Source organism: Spodoptera frugiperda, chromosome 28, assembly GCF_023101765.2.
Source record: "Spodoptera frugiperda isolate SF20-4 chromosome 28, AGI-APGP_CSIRO_Sfru_2.0, whole genome shotgun sequence".
NCBI classification, from domain to species: domain Eukaryota; kingdom Metazoa; phylum Arthropoda; class Insecta; order Lepidoptera; family Noctuidae; genus Spodoptera; species Spodoptera frugiperda.
Genome location: NC_064239.1, coordinates 13964296 through 13981610, shown reverse-complemented (window position 1 = coordinate 13981610; position 17315 = coordinate 13964296). Strand labels below are relative to the sequence as shown.

At 44.6% G+C, this 17315-nt stretch overlaps 2 protein-coding genes across 2 annotated transcripts in view; one reads left to right on the top strand and one right to left on the bottom strand.

The window, feature by feature from the left end:
- LOC118265375 (protein nubbin) overlaps window positions 1-17315 on the bottom strand; it is an 82041-nt gene that overhangs the window by 5738 nt on the left and 58988 nt on the right.
- LOC126912663 (uncharacterized) lies at window positions 7057-8521 on the top strand. Its single transcript, XM_050705778.1, has one exon. It carries the CDS (start codon window positions 7255-7257, stop codon window positions 8500-8502), a length of 1248 nt encoding a protein of 415 aa, XP_050561735.1. The 5' UTR covers window positions 7057-7254; the 3' UTR covers window positions 8503-8521.

Here is a 17315-nt window from a genome sequence, read left to right as displayed (position 1 = left end):
CATAAAAAGAATTATTCAAATCGGACCAGTAGTTCTGGAGATTAGCGCGTTCAAACAAACAAACAATCAAACAAACAAACTCTTCAGCTTTATAATATTAGTATAGATAAACAAATAAACATCACAATACATTATAGAAAACTCTGTCAAACTGGTTTCCTCAATGGTTCCCCAGTCTGCCAATCCTCGATCTGACAGTATCACATGCTCGTACGTAGGTACAACAACTCTAGCACGCCCTGGACTATGGACTATTAACTACTAAGGCATTTCAATCCTATTGAACTTTATGGAACACAAGACAAGCACGAGTATATAATTACGTAATCACATTAAACATGAAGTATATATTACATATTCCATAGAGACACACACATCATCACACCGATTACTTTTTGTATCCTTCAATGGTGTCACTTTGTTTTGATACATATTTTATTTTATGAATGTACCATTTATATGTTTGCTTGCATTGTGTCAGATGCAGCATAAATGTAGTTTCTTCTTTTCAGAAATAAAGTGCGGGTTTATGTGATGATGTTGCAGTGACACGTTACGTGACACGCGCTCGAGAGAGTGTAGCAGTGGACTCACGGTAGCGGGCGGAGCAGTAGGCGCGCGTGTCGGCGCGGACGCAGGCTGAGAGCACCATGGTGGAGCGGTCGACGGAGCGGGCGCGCGGCTCGGCGCGTCGCGATACACTGCGGCGCCGGCACTCGCGCGCGCCGGCCGAGCGCCGCCCCGCCCCGCGCCCCGCCGCACCCCGACTGCACCCCGCTCAACCCTCAACCGTCGAATTAAAAATTTTAACTTTTTTGTACGAATCCGTTTCTTTTTCCGCCCTTTAGTGAATTTTTTTCGCGGAATCTCGCCATTATTTCGATTACCTGAGATGATTTTTTTTCGCTTTCGCCGAACAGATCGAGCTCGATGTGTGTTTAAAAGCTGTTTAATTTTTTTAGGAAAGGGGAGACGGGTCTGCTAACCGATGCGCGAATTCCGATATCGGGTTCGATTGAAATAAAAAGTGAGGCCGGGGCCGGGTTGAGCAACGTGTGCCGCGGTCGTTACTGCTCTATTATTAAACAAATGATGGCCGCCGCTGTATCGGCTGCTTCCATCTAGGAGCTGCGGCGAGTCGCCAGCGAGCATTCTGTTAATCATTGTTCTCATTGTTTGTCTCAAAACGTTTATAGATCTTATTATCGAATCTCGATGAAACGGTTATACGTTGCAACAAAGTAGATGAGCCGATACGGCTCGAGTTCCAACAATAAGTAGAGGCGAAGTGTTTGCGAGCGCGAGTAGAGGTGTGTACACAACAAGCGAGTGTAGGGAGATGAAAGGGCTAGTTCCTGTTTGATGTGAACCTGGCGGCGCTGGTGGCCCTTTGTGATGCTAATGTGGACAAACACCGGCCGATGAAAGTTTAATTCTCCCTGACCGCCGCCGCCGCCGCCCGCCGCCCGCAGACCTCATGCATCTCTATCCAAAGAATGCATTTACGTAATGTGCTCGCTGTTTGTTTAGGCGCCAACATATTGATACTTTGAATAAGAAATTCGCTTCCTTTGTGGAGAGCTCTCGATATTTTAAACTGAATAAATGTGTTTATTCTGCACGGGAACCGCGCGTGGAGTGTTATTTCGCATCAAGAAGTAGTTTGAACAATACCAGGGCGTCTGCAGACGAGATTGGTTCTGGATATGTACTTATTATTTTATTATTAGCCATGGCCGTCTCTTTGCAGTATGCTTTCCTTTCACTCCCTCTTCGTAGATGTTTTTGAGTCTAATATTTCTTTCTTATGTGGAATTAATAAAGAACAGAGTGTTACATAATATATTATTTCCTCAAAACAATATTATATTTCGCGACTATCCATGCGACCGCTACGCTGTCGTCGTAGCCCGTAGCAGTGCTACGTGGCCCGTAGCCGTTGTCCGGCTCGTAGCATTATGCGTAGTAGGGGTGGACCCTCCGTGTTTTACCATTTTTATAGTATTTGTATGAACAGTGATTTCTATATTTAGTGCAGTTTTATGACGTGTCAACCCTCATACCTTGAGATATTCAATTAAAGATTGGTAGTGTAAGGGTTGGAGGGCATGGGTCGCGGGAGGTCGCGAGGGCTACGGAGGGCGCTGCGACGAGTGGCCGGCCTTTATGTCGGGCACGAGAGGGTGCTCAACATGCACTCGTTGTAGCTATCCGATAACATCTTTATTTTATTAATCTCATTTATATAAATAGTTTTGTGCGATGCGCTGTGCAACACTACCCGGCTCGATACTGTGCTGGTCGCCAACACAAACTGTGCAACTGAAGTAGTTGGTAATGAGTTCCTACTACTAGACTTAAGAAAATAAGCGGTTCGTTTAGATGTCAATGTATACGCTTTTACAATAAAGTTCCCAGCCATATTCAAAGTTTAAACCTAAGTAAATTTAAAAATGTTATTAAAGAAAAACTTTGTAGTAAAGCTTTTAATAAAATAAAATACTACTTGGATGATAGTCAGGCTTGGGAATGAACCGCTATAATGTCCACACAGGTGTTGTTGACATGTTTGTAACATTTATAGTTACATTTTTTATACAATTTGACATTACATAACTTGACATTGTTTTATATATTTTTCCTTTTATATTTTTATATTTCCTTTTAAAATTGTTAGTTTGAGGACCGTGTGAGACTTTTGCTAGTCATTTTATTTTTAGTAAATAAAATTCTGATAGTTTGAGCATTTGTGTGGCCTACCCAAATGTTGTTTTGGTTGGTGTTGTTCGTCGGATCATTCAGCAACAGCCGTCAGCTGAGCTGATTGTAAACTGACACATGTGTGCTGCTATCTGTACAGGTCCGCTCAAACTGCTGTGGTTCTTTCCTCAAAAGACCACTACAGAATCATCTTGCACGCTTCTCTGACATCTCTAATTGATTTTGTCTGGACTTTAAAAGAGACTATGACCTCTGAGTTTGTTTCGGCATTTCTTCTCAGAGTAGTCGGATAGGAAATGCCGGCCTCATCTAGCTATTTTAGAGATTGACGTGTAAAAGAGTTACATTGTAATCTATTTGCAAAATTAATATCATTTATCATTATCATGAGTTGTCCCGCGAGGTTGTTGGTGTATGTAATACAACACTGTATGTACTGTACGCGCGTGTGTGTGTGTGTGTGTATGTGAGTACCACGTCCGAAGTAAACTGTTCAATAAGTTAAAACGTCATTATACGTGGCCTCGTTGGTCGAGTGGTCGCAAGTGAGACTGCCGGACGAGAAAAGAGTCTCGGTTTCGATACCCGGATCAGACTATGTATGTTAAATTTATTAGACTTCGAAAATTCTTAGTCCTAACACGGAGAATGGAATAATTATGGTCGATAGTACGTGTATGTCATAGACTCAATACATCGGGAGACATAACATAACTGACGCAAATAGTGAATGTTGTCGTTATAGCCTAAGATCCCGACATAGAACGACCTTCACCGAGATGCTTGTTTAATGAAACATATTTTATATTAAAGTTACCATCGCAATAAACATATTGCAAATGGGTTGTCTAACAAATGTCAGTCCAGACTAGGATTAATTAATTATTGAAAATATAAATAATTTTGAACATTTCACCGGTGTGATTATTAAACAAATTCTATACCAATCGAAAGTATGAAGCCCATAGAATATGGAAACGTTAGGTTGCCTATTCTTTTCCGGTCACAACTATTGTGTCGCCAGGTACAAACAGGTACATCGATACAACTAGCATTGTGCATTATGTTTGCTCCGACTGCGGCCGGCCGGGGCGGGCAGTGTGCGGACGCGGGACACGCGAGTAGAGGACACGAGAGTGACACCCGATAACATCGCATCGATCACTGACTCAGTGGCAGAGCGCAGCTCGCAGTCGGAGGAGATCGGAGGTCGCCGCCATTTTGGATTAGCGCGCTATTTGCATTTATAATGACGTGCGCCGTTTCACGCTCGTTACATCGGAGGGGTGCGGCAGTGGGACTCCGTGGCGCGCTGCCCGCCAAGTTCTGAAGCCAAGCACGTAGCGGCGAGCGAGCAACACGCGACTGTATAGTGTCTGTAAGTAGTGCATAGGCAGGCATTCAGAGTGTTGTCGGTGCCGAGCTGGTGTCGCCGTGTGTCGGCGCACCTTGTGGAGTGTGGCGCGTGCCGGGGATCGTGGCGGTGATCGATAGTGCAGCTGCAGCCGGCGCCCCCGCGCCCCGCGCCCCCGCGCCCCTCAACGAGTTAAGTCTCGTGGCTCCACAAGTCGCCGACACGTTGCCACCTAAAGCACGCGGTTAGGGAATCTCGTACATGCGTGCAGTGTGCACACGTACCTACTCTCAGTAAGTACGAGAGGACGGAGCATGCAGCGCACTCTACAGCCGGAGTGCAGTGTGTGCATAACGATTTGAAGCAAGCATAAGTATACTGTACGGCTAGGACGACATACCGGGACTGCGGGCACCCGCTGTTGCTGGTGGAGTGCTGCCACCAGGGTGCACGTCAGTGATGCACAGCACAACAGTTTTTATAGAATATACATAATTATGTAGGTACAATAATACTCTATATGAATTGTTTTACTTTAGCATGATTGATGCATCATCCAAGGAGTATGCAGCAGTACATTAACTAGGCGGCGCAGTACTCGCGGCGACATAGAGCAGCACATAGGTCGCGCGTCGTATGTAAATCATTATGTAAATGTGCGCGCGCCGGGATTGGCCCGCGCCGCGCCGGCCCGCCACCCTTTGCCTATCAGATAAAGCGACGCTAAAAAACCAACTGATTTGTTTACGAACGACGACACAGCGGGCCCGAGGGGTGCGCGGGGCGGCGGCGCGGGGCGCGGGGCGGGGGCGCCGCGGGTGAAAGGGTTAAGGGTGGGCGCACACGGCGCGTGATTTACGAGCGGCGCGAGCGCGCGGCTGTCATTTGTAAATTATTCCGTCGCGCGACAATATCGGTGACGGGCTCATTGCGCCGCGTGATATATGGCGCACAGCCGCCGCGCGCCATCTAACTCTCGTTTACTCATCAAGTACAACCTTATTTATTTACTAGACGGCTGTACCGGGAAAGCATTTGCTGGTTTTACTTCTAATGCCCGAACCCCAATGATTTGTACCAACAATGCAAATATTAAGTACTGACAATTGTATCGCATGCCATCCATGTGAGGTACATTGTAGAGAGTTAGAGAGTTACAAAGTATAATGCCTCCAGCCAGGCCTGGCTCTCCATCACTCCGCTGGAGCTACTAATGTACTGCTGCCGGGTACACCCGTCCATGTATAATGGCATTCTACCAGGATGTAATGTACCCGAGTCGAGTTGAACGCTCGTCCTCTCAACAATCACTTACTACTAACTTTCATCTCCGGAATACTTTAGTTGTGAGCCGCAAATAGGAAACATTTCACTATAAAAAATTAAAAGCAAAATTAAATTCGGTTGCATTCGGGTGGCGAGGGTGCGCTCGCGCAGGCGCGGTGCGGGGGGCGGCGGCACGTGTCGCAACCCTTTAGCGGCAGTTAACTCTATTTAATTTAACAATCCGATCAAGCGATGCGGGCCGCGCCGGGACGGGCTCGTTGTTTACGCTCTAACGATATAATGTATATCGGGGCCACGTACACATTATAAATTATATTAATCACGCGCGGCAGTCGGAGCCGTGTACCAGCAGTATACCAGCAGTATACCAGCAGTAACGTCCGAGCACGGCCAGGGTGCACTTCAATCAGCCGCGAGTCGGTGGAGCATTGTGTCCTCACGCTGGCGGCGGCCAGGGGACGTGCGGCTGACAGCGAGATCAAAGCGCCGCGCGCCGGAGGGAGCGAGCCTCCTCGCAAATGTAATATCTCTGCGACCAGCCACCACTGGCGGGGACGTGCATACGGACCAAATACTCAACTAAATCAATATCGCCTTCAACTACTGCACGTATAGACCCGCGGCATACTTTGAGCCAAGTTACGTATTACATAAACATCTATAAAATTAAACATTATACATTCACAAAAACTTCTCGATTTCGTCAGGACTCGGGACACATGTATGCGCAGCAGTAGACTCGGCGGCTGTCGACTGAACATGTCGTGTGTTCCTTGTTGGTACACGGAACGTCTACTGTTATATAAATGTATTTAGTTTGTTTGTTGTCACGTCAGCAAATTGTTTGCGTCCACAACAATCGCATGTGTTATCGTGGTACGGCCAAACGTCTCATTACTCGTTACTGAACTTGTTATCGATTGAATATCGCTACGTTTCGTAAATATTGTATTACTATGTATGTTTATTTTGCACTGCAACTTCTGTAAGCCAGGATCTACAGTAGATACTACCATGAAAATACGGCAACATTGTCCCAGGGACATGAATGACTATCTTGGATCCCGCAACGAAATTAATCAGAAGATATTATTAGAGGAGAAGAATAAGAAAACGATAGTTTCCACTTCCCTCGGTGAATGTAATGCAGGAGACAGAATGACTATGTATGTATGAATATGTCCAGGCCCGGCCACGAGGCAGCGCCTGTACGTCGCGCCGTGCTGCCTGTAGTGGCGCAGCGCTGGTATTCTGGTATTGGGTAACACATCCATGGTTTACGTGCTAGAATAATGCTGCCATAGACAACCTCACAGCGGAGCATTGTGGTCGATGGCCTTATTCCGAGGTGTGCACACACAACAAAGTATATTTGGCTACGTTTACTGTGACAACGACACGGGCGGTTATACACGTAACGTTCCAACCGTCTGACGCTGAATAGTGGCGACGCTGACGCTGAATACTTCATCGCTCTTGCCAACTCAAACGCCATATTCAGCGTCACAAACAAAGCGCTGCATCCAGCACTGGTAGCTGCATCCAGCTGACTTGCCGGATGCTGGATCCCAAATCCCTACAATGCGGCCAGTCTTTTGCCTACTGAGTACTTTGACGTCTAATGAAGAGAATTTTGATTTTTAATATTTCTTTGTTGAGTTGAGTTGAACCAACGTTTATATGATACTCCTTGGTGAGACGCGAGTCTAAGCAGACGTCTGATTTTATTATAGCTATAATGAAATACCTATAAACAATTGCGACAAATAAATATCATTTTTGCGACATCAGTTAAAGTTAAGTGTGTCACGCGTGTTTTACGTTTCTACAAATTTTGATGTGGACGATGTACTAAATATCTTATAGTGAAGTGACAAAGTGTATTGGGTAGAATGTCCAACCCAATTTCGAGCCCGTTTGGCCGTAGCCAATTGCTACGCCGAAGTCCTCCACCGACGCCTACTGCACCTATACCCCCAAGAGATCCGGATCCACCAGTATCAGCAGAGAATGAACTACCCAGTGAAGCCATTGCTACGTCTGAGATCCAAAAATGGTTAGGATCTATAGATGGCATTCTTAACGAAGTTTGCACTATTGTAGGTGAAGGGAAAATGAACTCTGACCAGAAGCTCCGTGTGTCCACCCTTTGCCGAAAGATTTCAAGTGGGACTTCTCAAATGGCCGTTTTATTTCAATCATTAAAACAGAAAACGGTAAAGGCTTACAACACCATCCAGCACCTACAGGACCAGCAATACGTTGCGGACACACTTGAGCAGTTAAAAGAAGTAGTTGCAACCAAATTAAATACGACTGAAACTACTTCGTACGCTAGCATGGTAAAGAAAGGTCCCGAAAACTTCATCCGTCCTGCAAATTTAAGCTCAGTCGCTATTTATCCCTGCGATAAGACTAAAACAAGTGATGACACCAAATCGCTTGTACAAAAAATTATCTCGCCCGAGCAACTTAAGCTGCATGTACGTGGAATGAAAAAAGTAAGAAATGGCGGTGTTGTCATTAGCACTGAAAGTAAAGGAGATATCGAAAAGCTGAAGAAATCGGAGAAGTTAGTTTCCTCAGGCCTGACGGTAGAAGAACCATCAAAAAGACGCCCGAGGGTCGCAATTATTGGTGTCCCAGTAGCACTAACGGACAAGGAGGTTTTTGACTGCATTTATGAGCAAAACCTTTCTGATAAGGCACTGAACATAACTCGTGAGTCCTTCTATGAGTCCGTTAAATTGAGCCATAAATCGGGGAAAAAAGGCCTCCCTTCCTGTAACTACATCGTGGAACTTCCCGCCAGTATCAGGAAAATTATAATAAGTCAAGGCCGAATTTTTATTAACTGGACATCATGTCCTGTAAGAGATTTCACTGTCGTGACCAGGTGCTTCAATTGCCAACAGTTTGGTCACGCAGCCAAGTTTTGCCGAGAAACTAGCCCAACATGCAACCATTGTGGAGAACCTGGACACTCAGGCAAGGAATGCAACAGCAGCTCTTCCCCTACATGTGCGACGTGCAAACGCTATAAGAGGAAATGTGACCATCCTACTGGGGATGTAACCTGCCCTGCACGTAAATATGCAGAGATGAACTATATTAATTCTATTGACTATGAAGGCGTCTAAGAGCGCCACTTAATACATAGCTAGTAGGCACATAAATAGGCAGTTTACTTTATATTTATAGTTAAGTCTTAGTTTGTAACTAGTATGAGCAATCAACTAATCTGTGATCTGGATAGTTTCTCTGTGTCTGAATCTAATACTTGCGATGTTGAAGACTGCAAACATCTTCTTCCTTCGAGTAACAAAACGCTCACCCTGCTCACCCAAAATATCCGCAGCATAAACCGTAACATGCATGGCTTTGAGGTACTCTTACAAAGGCTTGACATAAGTAGTGATGTTATTGTTTTAACAGAATGTTGGTTATCCAAACAGAAACTCAACTTACCAACACTGGACGGTTATTACTCATATAAAACTGAGAGAAATATTAACCAAAACGATGGACTTGTAGTTTATATAAAAAATAATTTACAAACAACCAAGGAAGAACCTGTATCCCAGGATAGTAATTGTCTAATAATTAAAATTAACCCTGATACGGTGGTCATAGCTATTTATCGGCCCCCATCCCAAAATCTGGACAGTTTCTTAGGTTCACTAGATACTAACTTAAAATACTTATCATCTTATAAAAACATTATCCTTGTGGGTGATATGAATATAAACATTGCCTCCGGCAAAACCGATGCTCATGCTCATAGTTATCTGAATATTTGTTCATTTCATGGGCTTTTGCCAGCGCACTATCATGCCACGCATCAGAGCGGCTCATGCTTAGATCATATCATTCTTAAATCAAAAAATCCATCAAAAACATTTGTTATTAATTCCTCGCTTACAGATCACCAAGCTGTTTTACTAACGTTACATATAAATTCACCTAGATTAAACTGCATGCGTAGCTACACTAAGTTCAATATGACAACACTCGAATCTGACATACGAGGCATTAATTTTGACCCAGTTTTTAATTCAACTGATGTAAATTTTTCTTTAAGTTATTTCATAATTTCGCTACAAAATGTAATTAGACAAAATACGATTACTAAGACGATGCCTAGAAAGTATAGCTGTCTTAAACCATGGGTCACGCCAGGACTAGTTCGTTGTATAAGACACAGAGATAGACTCCACCAAAAATCAAAACATGCACCTGATAACGAAATACTTTCTATCACTTATAAAAGGTATCGAAATTTCTGTAATAATCTTTTAAAAAGAATAAAAAATCAATATGACAGAAGTGAATTACAGAAGGCTGGAAAAAGCAGTAAACTGGTGTGGAAATTTATTAAAAGAAATACACTTAGATATAAAAATCCGGAACCTCCGCTGGTTTTATTATCTACTGATGTAACGCCGTCCGAAGCAACTAATAAAGTAAACAATTTTTTTGCTAACATAGGCAAAAATCTTGCTGAAAAATCGTTGAAGTATGTTGGACATTCCACACAAAATCTAATGTCAAAATCTACGTCGAATTCTTTTGTTTTACTAAATACCGACATCGATGAAGTAATGGGAATAATTAACGGGCTCAAGGATAATTGTGCTACTGGGTGGGATAACATTCCTAATAATATACTAAAAACATATAAATACTTTCTTGCCCCTCCGCTAACCCACATTTTTCAGATCTGTCTGTCTGAAGGAATTTTTCCTAAATTGCTCAAAAAATCAGTGGTAACACCTATATTTAAGGCTGGAGATAAAAACTGTGTGGATAACTACAGGCCCATCTCAGTACTGTCAGGTCTCTCAAAAATTTTAGAAAAATTAATTAACAATAGGTTAATAAAATATCTGGAAGACAATAAACTTCTTTCAAATAATCAATTTGGCTTTAGACCCAAAAGATCAACTGCACAAGCAGTACACAAACTGACTAATTACATCAGTACCAATCTGGATAATGGTATGCACACAATTGGGATCTTTCTAGACCTCGCGAAAGCCTTCGACACTATTTCTAATTCTTTACTATTGCACAAGCTTGAAACAATTGGGATAAGAGGAACACAACTTCTACTATTCTCAGATTATCTTAGCAATCGACTTCAATGTGTTAAAATTGGCCAACAAACAAGTTCTGAACTTGAAAATAGTGGTTTTGGCATTCCTCAAGGCAGTATTTTGGGTCCTACCTTATTCTTAATCTATATAAATGACCTCTGCAGCCAGTCAATCCATAATGGTATCATAATGTCTTATGCGGATGACACGGCAATATTGTTCTCGGCTAAATCAAAAGAAGAGGTTTATGAACATGCTCAGAAGGGCTTTAACATTGTGACTAACTGGCTCCAGAATAATCTACTAACATTAAATCCCGATAAAACAAAATACATTTTATTCTCAATGAGAAATACTGCGCTTAGCAACATAAACATTTACGCGCACAATTGTAGCACAAACGCTGATACTGCATGTTCTTGCCCCACATTAGTTCAAGCTGAACAATTGAAATACCTAGGTGTCACTATTGACTCCAATTTAAATTTCCGTAAACATATCGAATTACTCTGTACTAGAATGCGCAAATTAATTTATATTTTTAAAAGTTTACGTAACATAGCTGACTATAAACTAATTAGACAGGTTTATTTAGCATTGTGTCAATCTGTTATTACATATTGCATAACCTCCTGGGGTGGAGCTGCAAAATCAACTCTACTACCTCTCGAGCGTGCTCAAAGAGCAATTTTAAAGGTTGCCACATTTCGCCCCTTTAGATTTCCTACACATGAGCTTTATAAGGTATGTAACGTGCTAACAGTTCGGCAATTATTTATTCTTAATATAATTCTCCACCAACACACTGCACTTCCTTTTGTTCCAGTACCCTCTGACAAGAGAAGGAAGGACTTAGTTTGCACAAAGCCTCAAACTAAACATGCGTTTGCTAGGCGCTTTTATGTTTTTTTAGGTCCTTTCCTATATAATAAACTTAACAAATTGTTAGACTTCTATAGTGTTAGTTGCAAAAAATGTAGTTATTTAATATCAGAATATTTAGCAACACTCAATTACACAGACACAGAGAAACTTCTAGAAATTTTGGATTGATTGCATTATTTAGGTAGTGCAAGTACTTGTAATATTAACATAGGCTCCTCTTACGTATAATTATGCTTATTCTCGTAGTTATTAATATATTACTTTTATATCCGGTTAACATAAACAAATATTGTCCTAGTTAAAAAGCGTCGTAAAGTGATGGTCTGAAACACAGGTTAATATAAACCTAGTTCGGGCAGGACGCTACTCTACATTCTTATTCCAAATTACCACCATTTGTATTTGTAACTTAATATAAGTGTAGTAATAGATTATCTTAAGGCTATGATTATACTATTATAAGGTAAATGTTACTTGAACGTGAAATGTATGTAACTCTTTTTGTGTACAAATTTTCGAATAAATTTCAAAAAAAAAAATTTCAAAATTTCAAAAAAACAATACTAAATACTATCCAACATAAAAAAAAAAAAAAAAAAAAAAAAAAAAAAAAAAAAAAAAAAAATATACATGTGCATTACAATACCTCTGGCGGAGGTGCACGGTATGTACGAGGTTACTCTACATTATGAAGCAACGCCGGGTAATGCGTGCTCTGCCCGCACTGCAAGCTCGGGGCAGTACGAGCAGGAATGAGCACTCAAACATCACAAACCGTTCCAATTCAAATAATTAACTTTTGATTTGTTACCCGCGACACATTCCCGTGTTGCTCGACTGGGCTCAGTTGTGTAGTCTCGTGTATGCTATCAGTCCTACGTCATTCTGTCTCGCGCGTTCAGTTCACCGAGGGAAGTGGAAACTATTTTGTTTTTTTCTCCTCCTCTAATAATATCTTCTGATGCGCCGGACTCCTGTTGTGTTTTCATGGTTGTATCTACAGTACAGGAGTTGCAGCGGTACGGGAGGTTGTGGTGGCTTGTCCCCATAAAAATATTCGTTATTCGTAAATGTGGGCCATGTTTTTGTAAACCATTACTTATCATATTCGTTTTCGACTCGATACTGTAATCATCAAAAAGCGTCTGGAAGCGGCTCGAGTTGTTGTATGCGCGCTCATTGTGTTACAGTTAGTTTTGTAGTATTTTATATTCTCCTAATAATTTTGAATGTGGATTAAATACTATTCAGGGACGTTGATGGACAAATAAATAGAAACATAAAGCTGTTGCAATTGAAGTTAGGCGGAGGCCAGCGAGTGGAGTGGTGCGCGGAGTGTGTCGCTGTACGCTGTACGCTGTACATTGTACGCTGTACGCTGTACGCTGTACATTGTACGCTGTAACAAGGAGAGTGTTGGTAAAAGTGAAATGTGATTGTGTGGCAACATTGTGCGACGTGACAATGTAGTACATGGCGCACGCGCACGTGTACGAAGGGTTGCGCCGCGCGCGGGGGGTGGAGGGGGGCACGCAGTGAAGCTGCGCGCGCGCACAATGCAACCCTTCGGTATTGTGTCGCGGGTCACCCTTCACCGTTTCACTTTTCACGTGGCGCGGAACAGATTGCAGCAGTTTTTTATGTAGTTTCCGTTGCAGGTCGCGCGCGGCCGCCGCTCGCCCCGCCCTCCGCTTTGCATACTGCACTCCGCACTCGCCGCCGCAGTACATAGCCCGCACATGTTCCTCCCTCGACCTCCCACAGTTCCGCCACTTGTTGCCTCACACGTCTCACGATGTGGTTGTCAGCTACCAGAGCCGACGTAACGCTAACTTCACCCCGCGACTCGACTCGTGGTTGAGTGGGGACTACAAATAATGTAGTTGATTAGAGAAATCGTAGAGATCGAGCGACGCATCGAATGGCACGTCGCACAGTGTACAGATTTATTATTTGTCTATGAAATAGCATGTTACATATAGCAATGACTCAAGTTGATGCGCCCTGCAATGTGAGGGCTAGCGCAAGTTTCCAAAATGTCTACCAAAGTGGACGCGCGCACACGCGCACACTGCCAACTCCACACAGTCGCTCGATATAAAACATCCAAACGCCATGTCGATGTTATTTGAGTATAAAGTTATAAAACTGTTTACCCGCGTTTATTTTGTTGTGTGCAAATTATATTGTAGCGCATGAGATCGGATGCTCAGCCCCGCATTGGCAGCACCTTGACTCGGAATGTTCTACAGACAATTATTGGATTTGTTGAGTACTGTATTAGAATGTATACTATATGCTGGTCCCACCGCTGCAGACTGCTACAGGCCTGTATAACTACGTCTGTACAGCCGCTATCCAGATAGAAATTAAGGACGTAATTTGTTTGAACTAGGTTCATATGTAGTATTGCAAGTTTTGTGAAGGCGGAAACTAGCGCCAAGTGAATTGTTTAGTAATGCGAGTGCTAACGTCCATGACAAAGTGTAGGCAAGTGAAAATGATTTATTTGGATTCTAGGAAGGCACTGTATTATAATACATGGAACGACCAAGAAGTGAGCCACAGCCGGCGGACATGTAAACAATATTATCTACTAGTTAATGACTCCCGCGCGGTCGCGGTCCTAGCGTGATGCTCATGGTCAACAGCTTTCCTCGATAAATGGACTATCCAACACCGAAAACAGTTTCAATTTAAACCAAGAAGTAGCTAATCCAACATTATTATAATTGAAAACAAGATGAGTATATGATGGCGCAGATGTTAGCAACAATAACAACTCCTCGATTAACTTCAACATTCACCATACAATCACACATGTAAGTGTTACACAATCGGCAACAAATGAGGATGTATCAAATATACATCTACACATAAACATGTACCAGCGAGCCGCTGTGCCGACTGCACTCGGTGCAGTGCACTCATGTTTATGTCGTTAAATTTTGTCAAATAATCAGATTGAGTGTATGAGGAGCTATGTTATCCCCGGTATAAACAAATGTAGTTAGAGTGATGGATTCCCGTTCAATAAGAACAAGAGAAGGTCTGCAATGAAATGAGCACGCCGTGCTGTCCAGCACCCTCTCTTACTCCGGCGCTCCACCAGCAGGGGCTGGGCGCTGCAGTAGTCCGCCAGTGGGTCAGTAGACTCCGTCGCTAACGACTTGCAGCGCTCGGCAGCTGATTCACAGTTTTTTGGTAAAAAACCGTTATTTCGCGCACACATCTCACCCTTCCAAGTTTAAAATTTCAATATCCCTTTGAACAATGGCTGCGTTAGCATCGCGTTTTTTATAAATCGTGGATTTTTTAAAATGTGGGGTAATGCAGTTTTTATTGTAAACGTCGCCGCGCGGAGACGTTATTCCTTCCCACGGCCGGGAAATGGGTCAGGCATTGTTCCGTTCTTCGTTTTTGTGCTAAAAAAGAGATTTCGCAGCGACGCGGGGACCTGTCGCCTCCCGCCGCGCGTCCCGCACCCCTCTGACATACATTTTTAGGGTAAAAATGTAAAATTACGCGCAGCTTGCGACCGACTTTTCTCAGGAGTATGTACTGAACGGTTTTTTACCCAGCGATAAATGTAATGGCGGCTTGTAGTACAAGAGGCCGGAGCCTGAAGGGCTGCGCGCCGGGAGCGCCGGCGGGACATCTGTTGTGTCGCCGATTACAACATTGCAAATACATCAACAACGCACACGCTGGAGGGAGCCGCGCGGGCGCGGGGCGGGGGCGCGGGGGCGCGGGGGCGGCCAGCAATAAAATGATTAGGTAAACAAAACGAAGGCTGCGGGCTGTTTACAGTGCAGGCGCGCGGCCAATGGCGGGAGGAGGGACGGGGAGGGGGCGCGGGAGGCCGGGAGGGTCGCGCTGAGATTACCTCCGTTTTAACGCGCGAAAGATTTCAAAGGCGGCCGGCCACTTCACAAATAATCCATCAACATCTCGTCGCGACCCTTTAAAAGGCCACTCGGCTCAGCGAGGGCGCAAATTCGATTCCGCTATAGATTGGAGTGCATATTCAGCTAACGAGGTTTGTCCTCCCTCCCACCCTCCGGTCGCAGACAGAGTCCACCTGTCCGGACCCGGAGAGGACGGCCGCTACCCGCTACCTGCCCTGTACCTGTCCTCACGTCCTCGCGTCCTCCCGCGCGAACATATTCCATTCTAATTCCATTTACTTCAACACTTTATCGGCCAATTACAGACAAGTGGCGGACTGAGTGCTTGCAGCATTCTCCTCCAGTGGAGCGCCGCGTGGTCGGTAACTGGAGCGAGTGTGTACAGGTACACGGACACCCACACACGCGCAGGCTCACACCTGCGACATCAATAATTCCGAAGTTCATTATGGTTTGCCATGGCGCGTCATAGAAATTATTGAAAGCCCATACATATCGTATTACTCGCGTGCGCTAACGGTGCACTACCCCGCGCCCCCGCGCCCCCGCCCCCCGCCCCGCGCCCCGCGCACGCTAACAATACATCAAACACACTAGAACACCTACTAGCAGCACTAGCCTGGCAGATATATATCTCCTGCTGTGCTCGTACCAGTGCAGCTGGAGCTCCACGGGCGACACTCGCCAGCTGTTGTGGAACCGGAGGACTTGGCAAGCGACGATGCGCGGAGGCGGGAGACCTGACGATATGTCTCTGAGGCCTGGAAGTCAGGGAGGTCTTCGTTGGTGAGACGCAACCTGCACCGAAACCTTCTGTTGGACACCGGCGGGTGCTGCCGGCTCGGCTGCTGCCACTGCGGGGCCCTGAATGGCACAAATATATAACAACCAACCTGTGTGACCATTTCATTATATTTTAGGCCATTTGGGCGTTGACAGTCCCGACCCGTGGGGCCGAGTGCGCATTGTTTGTTTAAAGAAATGTCTAGTCGGCTGGTAGGCCTGGTGCCGGTCGTGGTTCAGACAGAGGCAAGTATTGCCACATTGCCACATAGTATGGCCGCTGACATCGATGCGTTTTGTTGGATAATGTTATTGCGTTTTATTTAGTTACTGGTAGAAACACTCGCGGTTGCTGAAGTCACATCACACATGTACTTGCGATGAGTGTGTAATGTAACATTAGGCACGTGCGGCGGGGAAATGTAATTAATGCTTAAATTATTATGTACGTTACTTATAACTATAATATTTATTACTAACAAATTATGAATTACGCGAATTAACCGCCTTGCTGTTCGAGCAAGATACTTATAGAATCGATACCTGGGCCAGACCACTGGCGCAAGAGTTCACTGCAATAAGTTACAGTATGTTATATATATAGCGCTCGTGGCGTTGCTTGCTAGATGTGTACTGTACACTGTACACTGTACACCTACTGCCCACGACGCGTCATTTGTCGGATGCAACCAAAATGATAATAAACTGATGAGCAGCATTCGCCTGGCAATCATCGACCGCCGCCAGCACGCGCGTGTCGTGCGGCGACGCGGCCGGCAGGCCGGTACTCGGTGCGTTGTGCTGCGCCATACGATGGGAGTGCGAGTAAGAACAATGTTTGGTTTCAATCTTATTCCTATCAAACTCAAAATAGTTTTTAAGTTGTAAACATTTTCAGAAATCTTTTAGGTGAGCAGTATGTGTGCGAGTTTCATTAAATTGGTTCAGTTGTTTGAAGTGTAATACATTGTAACGAGCACCGACAGGCGCGCGAGCTGCCAGTCCCGGCGAGGCAGGCTGTGACGCTACACCGCGAGCTATTGTGTGGCGCGGGTGGACGAGGCCGCCGCCGCCGCTGCTGACAATGCGCCGGTGAACAGTAATCGAATCATAATCGTTAATCGCACGAGCTCGAATAATCGGGCCGCGGCCGTCGACCGCGATTATTAATCGAGAGAGGATGCGCGAGCGCAGGCGAGGCCGGGGGAGCGGGGCGCGCGGGGCGAGGCCGCGGTCACGAGCGCCCCACGAATGCTCAACATCTGAGATTTGAATACTAGA